General features: G+C 49.5%; 1 protein-coding gene and 1 long non-coding RNA gene across 2 annotated transcripts; both read left to right on the top strand.

Annotated features, from left to right (window-relative positions):
• The first annotated feature begins 773 nt into the window (after window positions 1–773).
• LOC142920782 (uncharacterized) lies at window positions 774–3,962 on the top strand. Its single transcript, XM_076062860.1, has 2 exons — window positions 774–1,754; window positions 1,919–3,962. Exons 1-2 carry the CDS (start codon window positions 784–786, stop codon window positions 2,481–2,483), a joined length of 1,536 nt encoding a protein of 511 aa, XP_075918975.1. The 5' UTR covers window positions 774–783; the 3' UTR covers window positions 2,484–3,962.
• Window positions 3,963–6,026: 2,064 nt separating this feature from the next.
• LOC142920775 (uncharacterized) lies at window positions 6,027–8,113 on the top strand. The gene is made up of 2 exons (XR_012939033.1): window positions 6,027–6,525; window positions 6,891–8,113. It is a non-coding gene; the product is annotated as an uncharacterized LOC142920775 (long non-coding RNA).
• Window positions 8,114–16,321: the final 8,208 nt, after the last annotated feature.

Genomic DNA, 16,321 nt, shown 5'->3' on the forward strand with positions numbered 1-16,321 from the left:
ACTGGAAATTTGCCATGTGGGTACTTTCCAGACTGTACAGCGTACAAACATTATACAAATACACTTTTGTGTTGTTTTAAGGGGGGGGGGGGGAGCTCAATAATGTATAGATTTTTTGCACGGCAAGTGAGCTGTGACGTCAAATCTGTCACGTGACCCTCGCATGTAGAAGAGTAACGCATTGTAGTGTAGCGGTTAGCGTTGTCTGTGTGTGTGTGTCTCGCTAACAGCACTTGCCCCTACAGTCTGTTAAGGCTATATGGGGGATCTTTATCTTTGTGTCTGTGTGTGTGTTTCTGTGTGTGTGTGTCTGTGTGTGTGTATCTGTGTGTGTGTCTGTGTGTGTGTCTGTGTGTGTGTCTGTGTGTATCTGTGTGTGTCTGTGTGTGTCTGTGTGTGTGTCTGTGTGTGTGTGGAAGCGTAACGCATTGTAGTGTAGTGGTTAGCGCTACGCTACGAACCCGGCAACCCGAGTTCGATTCCCGCTCACGGCCACCACCGGTGATAATTATTTCAACCGCTTCTGGGCCTCCCCTAGGTCGACTCAGCCTAAAACGAGTAACTGTTGTTGTGTGAACATCGCCACTGGGGAGACAAAGGCGGCCGGACGTGGTGGATCCAAGTCTCGAGCGAAGCCGGGTAGTACAGCTAGTCATGAATACATGAATGAATATAGACGTGTCAGTCATGTGTGACTGTATATATGCATTCCTCCATGGCTCGATACTGACGTGTAAATGGTGTGGATATTCTTATTTTCTGTCTGCAGCTGACGCTGGTCTGATGGAGCAAATGCACTCAGCACAGCAGCTCGGTACGACAAGTCAACAATGTGACCAGCGTGCATACAGCACGGATCGGACTGGAAATTTGACACAGCACCAGAGAACTCGCACAGGAGAGAAACCCTTCAAGTGCACTGTGTGTGGGAAGGCATTTTCACAGTCATCTGCTCTTAAAACACACCACAGAACACCCACGGGAGAGAAACCCTTCAAGTGCAGTGTGTGTGGGAAGACATTTTCAGATTCATCTGCTCTTAAAAAACACCAGAGAATACACACGGGAGAGAAACCTTTCAAGTGCAGTGTGTGTGGGATGGCATTTTCACGGTCATCTGCTGTTAAAACACACCAGAGAACACACACGGGAGAGAAACCTTTCAAGTGCAGTGTGTGTGGGAAGACATTTTCATATTCATTTGCTCTTAAAACACACCAGAGAACACACACGGGAGAGAAACCCTTCAGGTGCAGTGTGTGTGGGAAGACATTTTCAGATTCATCTGCTCTTAAAAAACACCAGAGAACACACACGGGAGAGAAACCTTTCAAGTGCAGTGTGTGTGGGAAGACATTTTCATATTCATTTGCTCTTAAAACACACCAGAGAACACACACGGGAGAGAAACCCTTCAGGTGCAGTGTGTGTGGGATGGCATTTTCACGGTCATCTGCTCTTAAAACACACCAGAGAACACACACAGGAGAGAAACCCTTCAGGTGCAGTGTGTGTGGGAAGGCATTTCCAGATTCATTTAATCTTCAAAGGCACCAGAGAACACACACAGGAGAGAAACCCTTCAAGTGCAGTGTGTGTGTGAAGGCATTTTCACAGTCATCTGCTCTTAAAAAACACCAGAGAACACACACGGGAGAGAAACCCTACAGGTGCAGTGTGTGTGGGAAGACATTTTCAGATTCATCTGCTCTTAAAAAACACCACAGAACACACACGGGAGAGAAACCCTTCAAGTGCAGTGTGTGGGAAGGCATTTCCAGATTCATATCATGTTAAAACACACCAGAGAACACACACGGGAGAGAAACCCTTCAAGTGCAGTGTGTGTGTGAAGGCATTTTCACAGTCATCTGCTCTTAAAAGACACCAGAGAACACACGGGAGAGAAACCCTTCAGGTGCAGTGTGTGTGGGAAGACATTTTCAGGTTCATCTGCTCTTAAAAAACACCAGAGAACGCACGCAGGAGAGAAACCCTTCAAGTGCAGTGTGTGCGGGAAGACATTTGTACATTCATCAAATCTTCAAGTACACCAGAGAACACAGAAGCATCAGAAGATCCACAAGGAGTGTAGTCTGAAATCAGCCTGTGAAAGTCAAAGTGCCACCATGAGCCCATCCCTCATGAAACACGAACCAGAAGAAAATCCCAGCTTGGACACTTTTAAAGTTATCGAGGTGAAATATGAAGAAGTGATGGTGAAGAGGGAAGAAGTGATGAGCGAAGAAGTGAAGGTGAAATGTGAAGAAGTGATGGTGAAGAGGGAAGAAGTGAAGGTAAAATGTGAAGATGAAGATTCAACTCCAAAATGGGACCTTCATATCGATGGAGGCAACGTGAAGCAGGAGGAGAATTCTGACTGTGAGGCAGAGCGAGGCAACTCCCAGCAGTTTGTGGCAGTGGAGGTGTGGGTGGACTTCCTAGACAATACAAAGTCAAGTGGAGACCCGGTAGATGTGTAAGCCAGAGACGATGTTGCTACAATAGATGCACCTTTGTCACAGGCCTTTAATGACAAGAACGTGAAGTTGAACACTCAGCTCCTAGGTTCAACCTGCAGAGTAAGAGCGGCCAGTCTTTGTGGACCTGTGGGTTGGGTCAATCTCTCACCAGGAGCGAGAGCCATAAGCTCCCAAGCATTCACGATGTTCTCATGATAATTGCTTTTACGCGGTGCTCGCTTAATCGCCTCGGCAACTCGGAGTTTCGTGTCGTATCTCGTCTGAGACGCTTGAAGAGCATCCCCAAGTAGCAGCTGCCCCTGTGTGGCACAAGGTGGTGGCCCTGCACCGGCCTGCATGTGGACAAGGGCCTGTCAGTAGGGGGCGATGATTGATGCGTCATCTCAGTTGTGTAGTTTGTAGGCAATCTTGATTCGAAGCTTTCGTGACTGCAGGAATCCACACTGTTGAGTTATTTCGGCAAAGTCACCACGTGGGTAGAAACATAACAGATCACGGCGTTTAGATCACAACACGAGCAATCGTCATCAGGTGGGACAACCACAGCAAGAGAAACTGCTGAAGTAGTAGGCGCCTACTCCAGTTTCTTCTTCTTGCTGCTGTGCTTGTCCCACCTGATGACGATTGCTTGTGTTGTCATCGAAACGCCGTGATCTATTATTTGTAGTGTAATGTTTTGAATTTGCTACATTTTGACCCAGGCGCCAGCATGCAACGGCCTACTCGTTTTGAATGACGCAACAATAGTACGTTGTACATTCACTGTTAAGCAGACGGTGCGTATTTGTAAAATAACTTCTTGTTAATACGATGTAACGTGATGCAGTCAATTTCGCTGCAGTAATTCAATGTTGTTAATATGCCCGTCAATGATTTAGAATGCGTACTTGTCTGATTGTGCGTGTGCATGTAACATTTTGTCTGAGGGTCAAACATTGAATAAGTGATGGTAGGACAAAGTGCGTGTGTGTTTTGGAAGTAACCTGTACAGAGAACTCGGGTGCTACCCGTTGTTCTTGTGATACAGGTCAAAGGGTACTTTTGTGTTTCACGAAGCGTCTGCCTCTGGAGCAACTCATTGTCTTTGAAATAGGTAGCACGCTCGGATCATTCATCAGTTACAAGGCATACCACTTGACGTATAGGAGGAGGTACATTCTCTACAACACGAATTGTAGTTTTGTCTTACGTGTTGACGTAGATTTTGTCTAACTGGGACTAGAAATGGTCCTTGTTGATTGACGTCTGGATGTTCGTACCTATCGGTTGAAGCAAATCCCACTGCTGTTGTTGAGACACTGTGCACCAATAAGGGTCCAACACATTGACGGCCTTCAGGCCAGGAAAGTCACAACATTTGCATACGAAGGACGCATTCACGCAAGTACCCCATGCTCCGTTTTGAAGTTTTAAAATGAAACATCTTTGAATTGTGTTGTGTTTTGAATTAGATGATTTTATTTCTTCATTAAAAGCTTGTATCAATTTACATCTGGAAGACTTCATTGAAAAGAACATTTCATGTGAATTTTCTCTCGTCATTAAGTAGATGGCCTTGCCGGGGGTTTGGTTCAATGCGGACACAAACAGTGTACACACACAGAGTATACACACACAGTGTACACACACACAGTATACACAGTGTACACACACAGTGTACACACACACAGTGTACACACAGTATACACAGTGTACACACACAGTGTACGCACAGTGTACACACACAGTGTACACACACACTGTACACACAGTGTACATACAGTATATACACAGTGTACACACAGGGTACACTGTATACACACAAAGTGTACACAGGGTACACACACAGTGTATATATACACAGTGTACACACACACAGTTACACACACAGTGACACAGCGACACACAGTGACACACAGTGTATACACAGTGTACACACACAGTGTATACACACACAGTGTACACACACACAGTGTACACACACAGTGTACACACACACACAGTGTATACACAATGTCCACGTTGTTGCTGAGCTCACACACCCAAGGGAGGGAGCAATGAAAAATGAATCTAAATCAACTCCAACTCTGTGACGTCACCACTCTGCATGACCTCATCGGCGTGAATCGCCAGAGGGAGGTGTACCTCGCTAGTGACGTCATGTCACCAAGGTATTCACCCCGACCCCCGTCCACCGCGCTCTTGAGCGTGACGTCACCTCCGCCTGGGTCACTTCCGATATCGTTCCAGTGGCAATCTTTATTTGGGCAAAGCTACGCCCAGTGACTGGCGGCTCATTAACATATTGTGTCCGTTAAAGCTGTCGTGAGTTTATTGCGACGGGTTCAGCGCCCACGCCCCCATCCCTCGACATATGGGCCGGCCTCATTAACATAATTTAATCAGTCACAGCCGCTCGTGGGCGGGAAGTGACGTCATACTACCTGCTGTCGCGAGGCAACAGGAAGCTGCCGTGTGCGCACTTGCACTGAAATCCGAGGTGAGAAATTCTCATCGTTGTGGTGGTGGTGGTCGTTGTGGTGGTGGTGGTTGTTGTTGTTTACCAAGGTAGAGCCTCTCTCTCGTAGGGATGTCAGTTGAGTAGCAGCGAGCATGGGAATCGATGTCCAGGTTGGAACTTTACAATGCGGGGCCTAGCCACGCGGGGCCTTTGCCTCCTGCCCTCGCCTGATTGCATTCACTTTAATTATCTCGCTTAAGTTTAATTTGTCTTCACCCGGCTCGCTACTTTGTAACTTTGTTTTATTGTAAATATTCACGCATTTTTTTTTTTTTTCACCAGGCCAAGCCCGCTTGAGCTGCTATACCGCTCTTGTTATCAGAAGCGACCTGCCCACAACAACACAAGGTGAGGCTTTGTCAACGTGTGTGAATGTTTTGACTTAAAACTTTGGTGACTGCAGGAATTAATATTCTTGGTTCTTTCGGTAAAGTCACGTAGATAGAAAATTAAATCAAAATAACAATAAAAATTAACAAATAATTGTAAATAAAGCAAAAAAACTCACGTCGTTTTGATCGCAACACAAGTGGTCTTTATTTAATGTAATTGTATTATCTGTTATTGTTATTTTCTATCTACATAACTTTACCGAAAGAAACAAGAATACGTGTGTCAATGTCTATCGGTCAAAGACACTCAGCGGAGAGACGCGCAAACTCCAAATATACAGCAGGCGTCAGGGTCGGGATCGAACCCACGACTTCCTGTATACCAGGTGAGGTAGTTAACATCTCACCACGGAGAGAGACACGCAAACTCCAGTTAGCCTCGGATATGTTCACTGATCCTCGATTAATTACTTGGTGGAGTGAGAAAGCATTGATGCCGAGCAGATGAAGGTGGCCAGCATGATTCTAGACACGCCACTGCCAGTGTGTGACAGTGTCAAGTTTGTGTTTGAAGTAAAGTCTATTAACTCTATTGAACACGGAAGTTATATAAAAAATAGTTTATTTTTGTTTTCCTCTGGAACTCTTTGTAAGAATGGAAACAGGAGGTGAACACAGCACACACATTCAGCTGAAGTCGGAACTGTTCATCCCAGCATTCAAGGACATCTGAGCCTGGATTCACACCTCTAAGTTGCGATTGAACATTAATTTCTGTATTTCTGCATAACACAAATGGTATTGTTTTCAACACCCTTTGCTATGTCAGCTGAATTTAGCTTTCATAAATATTCCTTTTGTAGTGAGACAGCCGAAATTGTGTGCTTAGAGTTTTGAGTTAACATTCATCTTGATTATATGAAGGCTTCCAGGCATATTAATGACATTTTCCCTCTCATTGTGTGCCATAACAGCCCGTGGAGAGAAACCCTTCAGGTGCACTCGGTGCGGGAAGGCATTTGCATGTTCATCAAATTTTTTCATTACATCATGAATATATTAATAAGTATAGACGTGTAAGTCACGTGTGCATTCCTCTGTGCCTGACGTGTAGATGGTGTGGATATTATTTTTTTCTGTCTGCAGCTGACGCTTCCTCTGCAGAATTGGTCTGATGGAGCAAAGGCACTCAGCGCACCTCGGTTTGTAGGTAATGTTTAGAATTTGCTACATTTTCACTCAGACGCCAGCATGCAATGGCCTACTCGTTTTGAATGACACAATAGTATGTTTTACATACACTGTGAAGCAGAATGTGCAACTTTTTTTAAAAGCTTCTTGTTAATACGATGTAACGTGATGCAGTATATTTCACTGCAGTAATCCAATTTTGTTAATATGCCTGTCAATAATTTAGAATGTATACTTGTCTGGTTTTGTGCATTCTTGTAACATTTGATCTGTAAGGGTCAAACATTGAATAAGTGATGTTAGGACAAAGTGTGTGTGTGTGTGTGTGTTTGAAAGTAACCTGTACAGAGAACTCAGGTGAGACCCGTTGTTCTTGTGATACAGGTCAAACGGTGTTTTTGTGTTCCACGAAGCATCTGGAGCAACTCATTGTCTTTGAAATAGGGAGCACGCTCGGATCATTCATCAGTTACAAGGCATACCACTTGAAAGTTACACGTATACGAGGAGGTACATTCTCTACAACACGAATTATAGTTTTGTCTTACGTGTTGACGTAAATTTTGTCTAACTGGGACTAGAAATGCTCCTTGCTGATTGACGTCTGGATGTTCGTTACCTATCGGTTGAAGCAAACCCCACTGCTGTTGTTGAGACGCTGTGCACCAATTAATGGGCCAACACATTGACGGCCTTCAGGCCAGGAAAGTCACAACATTTGCACACGAAGGACGCATTCACGCAAGTACCCCATGCTCCGTTTTGAAGTTTTAAAATGAAACATCTTTGAATTGTGTTGTGTTTTGAATTAGATAATTTTATTTCTTCATTAAAAGCTTGTATCAATTTACATCTGGAAGACTTCATTGAAAAGGTCATTTCAAGTGGATTTTCTCTCAACATTAAGTAGATGGCCTTGCCGGGGGTTCGGTTCGATGCGGACTTTCACCTGTTTGGGATTGCGGGATCGAGATAAGGCGACACGGAGCTGCTGGCCGTGTGAGAAGACCGCCGTCTGCAGATCGATTCCAACGTAATCGAACGTCTGTCCCTGCGCCTCCGTCGTCCATGCAGGGGGTGCGTAAGTTTGCAGCGCCCCCTGCATTAAAACAACGGAAAGTGCAGCGCTCATCACAGATAGATACAGTTGTGCGCTTATATTTAAAATGTTATTCTTTTATAAGGTGATGTTGAAATCGGAAAGTGTTTAGCCAGTTGATGATTTCAATCAGATTGATTCATTTATTATGCACCGCATATCCGAGCTTTTGTGGTCCTGTTGAGCTAAAGTTGGAAAAAGTCCGTGACTATAACTTCGCTTAATTTTGTAAACGTGTTTCTATTATTTAGTTATTGTTTAATACAAACTACTTCAGATAATGGGTTTCAAGATGTACTTGAATGGCACGTTCGTTGTTCCGGTGTTTAATGGCTTGGACGTCATGGCAAATGGCTTCCATCGATGTGGAAGTCAATGGTGGATGATGATTTGACATTTCGGTGTTCATTTGGAGTAGATTGTTTAACTGTTGCATACCGGGTGGTGAAATGCTTTGCCGAGTACCTGAACTGTTTGACCAAGTGAATTAATGAAGAGTTCGATACGAGTTTGAGCGTTAATATTCTTGCGGAACAACAAAGGTCGGATATTTTAAAGATTCCTGATCGTACGTTTATTGCGACAATGTTCATGGGGAACACGTGTGGAGGAGAGTTCCGGGTGAAGTCTCCCCTTACCTGGCAACCATGGTGGCTGTCCGCTGATCACTCTGGCTTCGTCACAGCTACGAGCTGTAGGGACGCGACGCTCCACCCTGGCGCTGTTTTAATTCACAGCACCAAGACTGGAGAGCCTCATCCCTGCAGTTCCCTCCTGTTGTGCCGCAGCATTTACCGCGTAACGAGGCAATACAACACACACAGAGACACACACAGAGACACACAGAGACACACACAGAGACACACACACAGAGACACACAAAGACACACATTACACACAGAGACACACACATACAGACACACACAAAGACACATCACACACACAGAGACACACACAGAGACACACACATCAAACAGAGATACACACACAGAAACACACAGAGACACACACCACACACAGAGACACACACCACACACACGTACACACACGGAGACACACAGAGACACACACACAGAGACACACACAAACAACAACCGCCATTCGCCACTAAGTGGCGGTGACGTCACCACGACGCTTGTGCCAGGCTATGTGCACCCACACAGACACAAAGATCAAAGAGACACACGGATACACGCACAGAGACGTACACACAGATACATACACACAGATATACACATACACACAGATACACATACATACACACATACACACGTACATACAGATACATACACACAAATACTCACAGATACAACAACAACCGCCATTCGCCACTAAGTGGCGGTGACGTCACCACGACGCTTGTGCCAGGCTATGTGCACCCTGAGGCCACGTGAAGTGTCGAACGCCCGCTGGCAGGAGGTCACGGGGCAGACCCAGGTGCCACGGGTCGACTGACTGAGATGACTGGCTGATGCACCACCTGTGCCCCCTACTGTGCCAACCTGCTGTGCTTTAGCCACCCGGCGCTCCGCTCGCTGTTGTGAGCGTCGCTCCTCCGCCCTCCGTTGTTGTTGGAGGGCGACTGCCTCCAACTGCCCAGTAGCATCCTTCACGAGCCTCCTCCACAGAGGCCGATCTTGACACCGCTGGTACCAGTCATCGGCAAGTCCACTCAGCTCCACGTCCTCCTGTATCACATCACTCCATCTCTTCTCTAGCCCGTGCCGTGCCCGCTTAGCCCCCTCAATCCGGCCAAACAAAAGCTGTTTCGGCATGCGGTGGCTGGGCATGCGGGCTACATGACCCAGCCATCGCAGCCTTGCCTGCCGGAGGAGCTCACCGATGGGACCCTGCCCAGATCTTTCAAGGATTTGTGAGCTCACACAATCCAGTCTGGTTAAACCCAGGATGGATCGTAGGCAGGCCAGCCTAAATGTTTCTAACCGGCGAAGATGTTCCATTAGGGGGGTCCACGTTTCGCAAGTGTAGAGAAGGGAGGGAATGACCGTGGCCGAGAAGACCTGAAGCTTAGTGCGGAGCGACAGACCAGGTAGCTTCCACACAGCGTTACACAACCGATGAAAAGTTAATGCCGCTCGACTGATTCGGAGTGAGACCTCTGCTGTTAAACTGGAGCCAGTCATAAGCACACTGCCCAGGTATGGGAAACTCTCCACTCTCTCCACAACTGCCCCATCACCGATTGGGAGTTGTGGGGGTGGAGTGTCCGATGGTACAAAATACCCAGGCAGGTGCTTAGTTTTGGTGGGGCTGATGGTAAGGCCCCACCTCTTAGTAACACGCTCCAGTCTCAGCAGCAGCGTCTCCAACTCCTCCTCTGACTGAGCAGCTATTACCAAATCATCAGCATACATAACGTGGTTGATACACACACATACACACACAGATACACATACACACATACACACGGAGACACACATACACAGAGATACACACATATACACACAGCTACATACACACACACACTATTACACTATTCAACTATAGACGAGAGACCTGCAGTGATCTATCAGTGCAGGAGCGGAGCTGCTGTGAGGCGAGGCGCTTGGAGCTCTCTGATTGGTCCAAGCGGCGGCTTGGAGCCAATCAGATTTGGTTCCTCCCTAGCCACGTGACGCGGGATTTTTTTTCCCGCCAAATTTTTGAGACTCCTCGTCGGCCAGGCGCCATTTTGAGAGTCGTGAGGTGCGGATTTGAATTTTTTATTTATTTCGGAGCAGAAATTATCGACGATGACGACCCCCCAGGGGTGCGAGATCGCCTCTCGTGAGGGAAAACGTGAGGTAAAAAGTGGCCTGAAATGTCCAGCCCGTGATTCGCAGATAGTTTAAATATGCACTGTTGAATTTATGGGCAGTGTTGGGTCTATGGGACAGTGCTGAGGCTATGGCCATTGACAAAATACAAACGATTTAATTTGTGAATAATAATGTAGACTGTAGTAATGATTATTAAGTATGGTGAGTGTACTGACAGTCTATAATGTAGACTGTAGTAATGGTTATTAAGTATGGTGAGTGTACTGACAGTCTATAATGTAGACTGTAGCCTGGTTATTAAGCTGAGTGAGTGTACTGACAGTCTATAATGTAGACTGTAGTAATGGTTATTAAGTATGGTGAGTGTACTGACAGTCTATAATGTAGACTGTAGTAATGGTTATTAAGCTGAGTGAGTGTACTGACAGTCTATAATGTAGACTGTAGTAATGGTTATTAAGTATGGTGAGTGTACTGACAGTCTATAATGTTGACTGTAGCAATGGTTATTAAGTATGGTGAGTGTACTGACAGTCTATAATGTAGACTGTAGTAATGGTTATTAAGCTGAGTGAGTGTACTGACAGTCTATAATGTAGACTGTAGTAATGGTTATTAAGTATGGTGAGTGTACGGGCAGTCTATAATGTAGACTGTAGTAATGGTTATTAAGTATGTTGAGTGTTCTGACAGTCTATAATGTTGACTCTAGCAATGGTTATTAAGCTGAGTGAGTGTACTGACAGTCTATAATGTAGACTGTAGCGGTGCGTAGCTAACCGTGCTAATTGTGTTTTGGTTGCATTTTGCACAATTATCGTACAATATGGCACCAATCTTTAGCACGAATGTTCAGTTTTATCCTGAACATTCAGCTCTGACACTTTCAGTGAATACCTGAAATGATTTCCATTGAGAATGTCAATCTCTTGACGCGTAAGGGGAAAATACCCCGGTGGGTTATGACCACGCGATGCCTCGCATTCACCAAGACAATGCAGTGAATGTGCTAGGGGAAAGTAAGCACATTAAGAGCAAATATCCTAAAAAAAAAATTCATAAAACTTGACCATAACGTACTCTTTGGCTTTTTCGGTGAAGTCACATAACGGCCAGCATGTTTTTTTTCCCCTCCAAATGTTATTGTAATCTGTGCACATGACCTGATGAAACGAATAACCTTTTTTATTTAAATAACCCACGTGACAGATCCAACTCATCTCTCTTCTTAAACTATAAACTAGTTTTTCTATTTTATTGTACAAGGTAAGGCCCACTGAGCTATATAGCGTTTTTTCACAAGCGACCTGCCCATCACAAATTAAAGCTCAACACAAAGTGACTTCATCGTGTGGAAATGTATTGCAGTTAAATATTTTAAATGCGTGATGTTAATTCTAAATCTGGAGGGGGGGAAACCGGAGGAACCAGAAACAAATCCACGTGACCACGAGGCGAGAGACACTCACACTCCAAATATACTACCAGCAGCTCCACTGTCAACAACAACAACCGCAGTTCGCCACCAAGTGGCGGTGACGTCACCACGACGCTTGTGCCAGGCCATGTGCACCTTGAGGCCACGTGAAATGTCGAACGCCCGCTGGCAGGAGGTCACGGGGCAGACCCAGGTGCCACGGGTCGACTGATTGAGACGACTGGCTGATGCACCACCTGTGCCCCCTACTGTGCCAACTTGCTGTCCTCAACGGATGGCACCTCAGCCAGCCAATCACAGTGGGTGACTTCCTCCAATATTTGAGGCACCGCAGCCTCAGCAGGGTCATCCCCACTTTGTCCCACGTTTTCATGGCTGAGGGATTTCCCCTTTCCCAGGACCTCAGGAATGCTCAGAAAATCTGCAAACCTGTTCCTGGGGGTCGGATATTGGATCACCGTTCTTTCCCCTAATGATGGTAATAGGTGTGGCGCTGCAGGTTACTTTTTTGATGGAGTTAAATAGAGATTTGTAATTGCAGGCCACTGAGGCAGACTCCATCTCCTCAGCAACCTGCGACCACCACCCATCCTTGCAGCGCCTCACGGCTCCCCGAACCTCCGAGCGAAGGCTGCGGTAAGCCTCCTCATTCTCCGACGTGGGACGCTGTAGCCGATGAGAGTGGGCCTGTCGATTTTTCCCAGCCAGCTTGAACACCTCCTCTTGTCAGCCAGGGTCTCTGGGGAGGTCTGGACCGTGTACCCAAAGCAGCCATTGCAACTACATGAGCTACAGTCCTAAACCTCGCCCATTTCCCCTCGACATCAAGAGGAGTGGGAGACAATGCCAATCCCAGCCGCAAGCGATGATGAAATTCTCGTTTGTAACTTTCATCAGCTAGCTGAGACCATGCCACTAAGGGTTTGAATGGGGTCCTGGGTGTACACCCACCACCGGAGTGGAAGAATTGCAGGTGCATCTTACAGATGACAAGTCGATGGTCAGTGGGCAGATAAGCTCCACGGTCGGTCCTGGTGTCAAGGACATGGGCTCGCATTCGCTGTTCCATCACTATGTAGTCCAGCAGATGTTCTTGCTTGGACCCGGCATGCATCCATGATGTGGTGTGGATGCGCCGATGCCGGAACAGTGTGTTGGTAATTACAAGCCCATGGGCTGCACAAAAAATTAGCAGCCTCCTGCCGTTGTTATTGAGCTGATCTGCCTGATGCCTTCCAATTACTCCAGACCAGGTGCCAGCATCATGACCAACTCGGGCATTGAAGTCACCCAACAAGATGACTCTATCCCGAGGGGCCACTTTAGCCAGCACCTGTGACAGGAGGTCATAGAAGGCATTTGACTCATTGGCCTTGCTTGCATCCCTCCACGGATGTTCGTCTTTGGTGGGGGCATAAGTTACCATGACCACCACTCCTCGCCTGTGGTTGATGGGAAGGTGAGCCCAAAGTAGCCTGGAGCTTACAGCTTCCCACACCTCATCACCACGCTCCCACAGCCCTTCATTCTTTTATTCAAAAAAAGAGCCACACCCTGTTGTTTGGCAGTCTCCTGCCCCGTATAGAGGACTGTCCACCCCTCATGGTGGCAGGAGCCAGAGCCGGTCCACAGGACCTCCTTATTACCACAGAGATCCAGGTGGTACCGGTCCAGCTCTTGACAGAGGAGTGGCAGCCTCTCCTCCGCAGTGAGCTTTCGAACATTCCACGTGGCCACACGTAGTGTTTTTTTTTTTGTTTTTGGAGGAGCCCCGAGGGGAAGGATTCAGTCTCCTGGCTCCGCCAAATGGGGTTTGGTCAGGAGACGTCATAGACGCCTGTCCCCCCGGGGCCTCCGGCACAAGCTTATTTATAAAATGTTGTGGTCGTGGTTTAGTGGTAATTAATTGGAGGTGGAGGGGTTTCCAGCCCCTCACACCTGTCCAGAGCCCCCACTTAGCCACTGTGGTGGTTACAAACGCCATGAGGGGAAAGGCCAATCCGAATTGGCCCTCTCCCCCGGCACTGCCCACGGCAGCGTTGCCCGTCCGGCACCACAAGGAGGTAGGGGGTTGTTTTGCCGGACACCACCACCATTACCACCACTACTACCACCAACACTACCACCACCATTACACCACCACTACTACCACCACCACTAGCACCATCACCACCACCACTTCCACCACTTCCACCATTACCACCACTACTACCATACACTACCATCACTACCACCATTACCACCACTACTACGAGCAACGCTACCACCACCATTACACCACCACTACTACCACCACCACTAGCACCATCACCACCACCACTTCTACCGCCACTTCCCCCATTACCACCACCACCACCACTACTACCATACACTACCATCACTACCACCACCAATACCACCACCACCACTACTACCGTACACTACCATCACTACCATCACCACCACCATTACCAACATCACTACAATCACTGACCACCACCGCTACCACCAATACCACCACCACTACCAGGACGTTTGCGTGCTGAATGCTGGAATCTGATTCCGCGTCTCCTCCCTCTCCTCCGGCCCTCCCCCCTCACCAGCGGCCTCCCCCGGCCCGGGCCCCGGCCCCGGCCACGGCCACGGCCGCCCCCTCCGCGAGGGCTCGCTCCTCCTGGCCCATCCGGGTGCCCAAGCGCTCCGCGGACGACGCCGGAGGAGGAGCCGAGTCCCACGCGGAGCCCTCCAAGGTCGCTCGCCCGCTCCACGACGACGACGCCGGGGGGCCGGGGCCCGCGCCGGGGCCTCCCCGCCACGACCGTCATCTTCGTCGCCCCGTGACGTTCCGGGCTCTCGAGGGGGGGCGCCGCTGCCGGGAGACTCCGGCGGCGGCGGCGCCCCCCCAGGAGAGCTTCCGTGGCGGCGGCGGCGGCAGTGGCGGCGCCCGGACGACGCCGACGCCGGGAATCGGCCCGAGGGTCGCCCCGGAGCGCGGAGACGGCGGCGGAGAGTCGGGGCCGGCGCTTGGCGCTGACGAGGCAGCGGGCGAGGAGGAGGCGGAGGAGGAGGAGGCGGAGAGACGCAGGGAGGCCGCGTTTGGACCGCGTGCGGCGTGGAAGAGACACTTCGACTTTTGGTGGCAGGGCGTGGGCAGGAGGGCGAGCAGCAGGAGGGGCGGAGGAGGAGGCGGAGCGAGAGGAGAAGGAGGGGAAGAGGAGGCCGAGGCGGCGATGAAGGCGGAGGAGGAAGAGGAGGAGGAGGTTTTGACCGGGCAGTCGTCGCTAAGCAAGCGGCGGGAGGCGGCGGCGGCGGATTGCCCGGCGGGACCGAATCCCGATCCCTGCCCGGGCTCCTCTACCTGCCGCGCTCCTCCGCCTCCTCCGCGCTCGGCCCCGCGTGGGGCGACGTTCCACTTCTTCTCGCTGATGCCGTGGCCGCTGGCTGAGCCGCCGCCACCGCCCACCGGGAGGCGCCGGGGTCGCGCCCTGGAGAAGCAGCGACAGCGACGGAAACAAATTCAGCAACAATACCGGCAGCAGAGAGCGTCGTCATCGTCGTCCAGCTGTTGGTCGTTCTCGGACGCATCGTCGTCGTCGTCGTCTTCATCGCCGGAGGAGGTGGTGGAGGGTGACGAGGTGAAGGAGCGGAGGGACGAGGAGGAGGTGGTGGAGGGTAACGAGGTGAAGGAGCGGAGGGACGAGGAGGAGGAGGAGGAGGAGGTGGTGGAGTCTACGGGGGGCGTCCGCAGGCTGTTGCTGAAGTTTTGCGTCAGTCGCCTGCAGCCGAGCATTGACAGAGCACAAGACGATGGGGAGGTGGCGGACAACGAGGAGGAGAACGAGGAGGAGGAGAGGAAGACGAGGAGGAGGAGGAGGAAGAAGAAGAGGACGAGGAGGAGGAGGAGGAGGAGGGGACTACGGAGATCACGCAGTGCAGCCGATGATGGCGACTGCAAGTCGGGCGACGAGATGGAGGAGGAGGAGGCGGAGGAGGAGAGGGTGGCGAGTCTCAAGAGGATGGAGGAGTGCCGGATTCTCAAGCAGATAGACGACATCATGGCTGAGATACCCCAGCTGGAGGGGAGATGCAGGGTGAGGAGGAGGAGGAGATGAGGTGTAGGGTGGTGAGGAGGGGCTGGGTGGTGAGGTGTAGGGTGGTGAGGAGGGGCTGGGTGGTGAGGTGTAGGGTGGTGAGGAGGGGCTGGGTTGTGAGGTGTAGGGTGGTGAGGAGGGGCTGGGTGGTGAGGTGTAGGGTGGTGAGGAGGAGGGTGAGGAGACTCCAGGGCAGCGGGTGAGGGCGTTGGGAGTGGCTCACTCGCTCGGACACTCAGTCACTCACTCAGTCACTCACTCAGTCACTCACTCAGACACTCAGTCAGACACTCAGTCACTCACTCAGACACTCAGTCACTCACTCAGTCACTCAGCCACTCACTCAGAAACTCACTCAGACACTCAGTCACTCACTCAGTCACTCACTCAGACACTTACTCAGACACTCACTCAGACAGTCACTCACT

Source organism: Petromyzon marinus, unplaced genomic scaffold (assembly GCF_048934315.1).
Source record: "Petromyzon marinus isolate PM22_M1 ecotype Great Lakes invasive population unplaced genomic scaffold, UKy_Petmar_22M1.pri1.0 PM_G_Scaffold_76, whole genome shotgun sequence".
Taxonomy (NCBI): domain Eukaryota; kingdom Metazoa; phylum Chordata; class Hyperoartia; order Petromyzontiformes; family Petromyzontidae; genus Petromyzon; species Petromyzon marinus.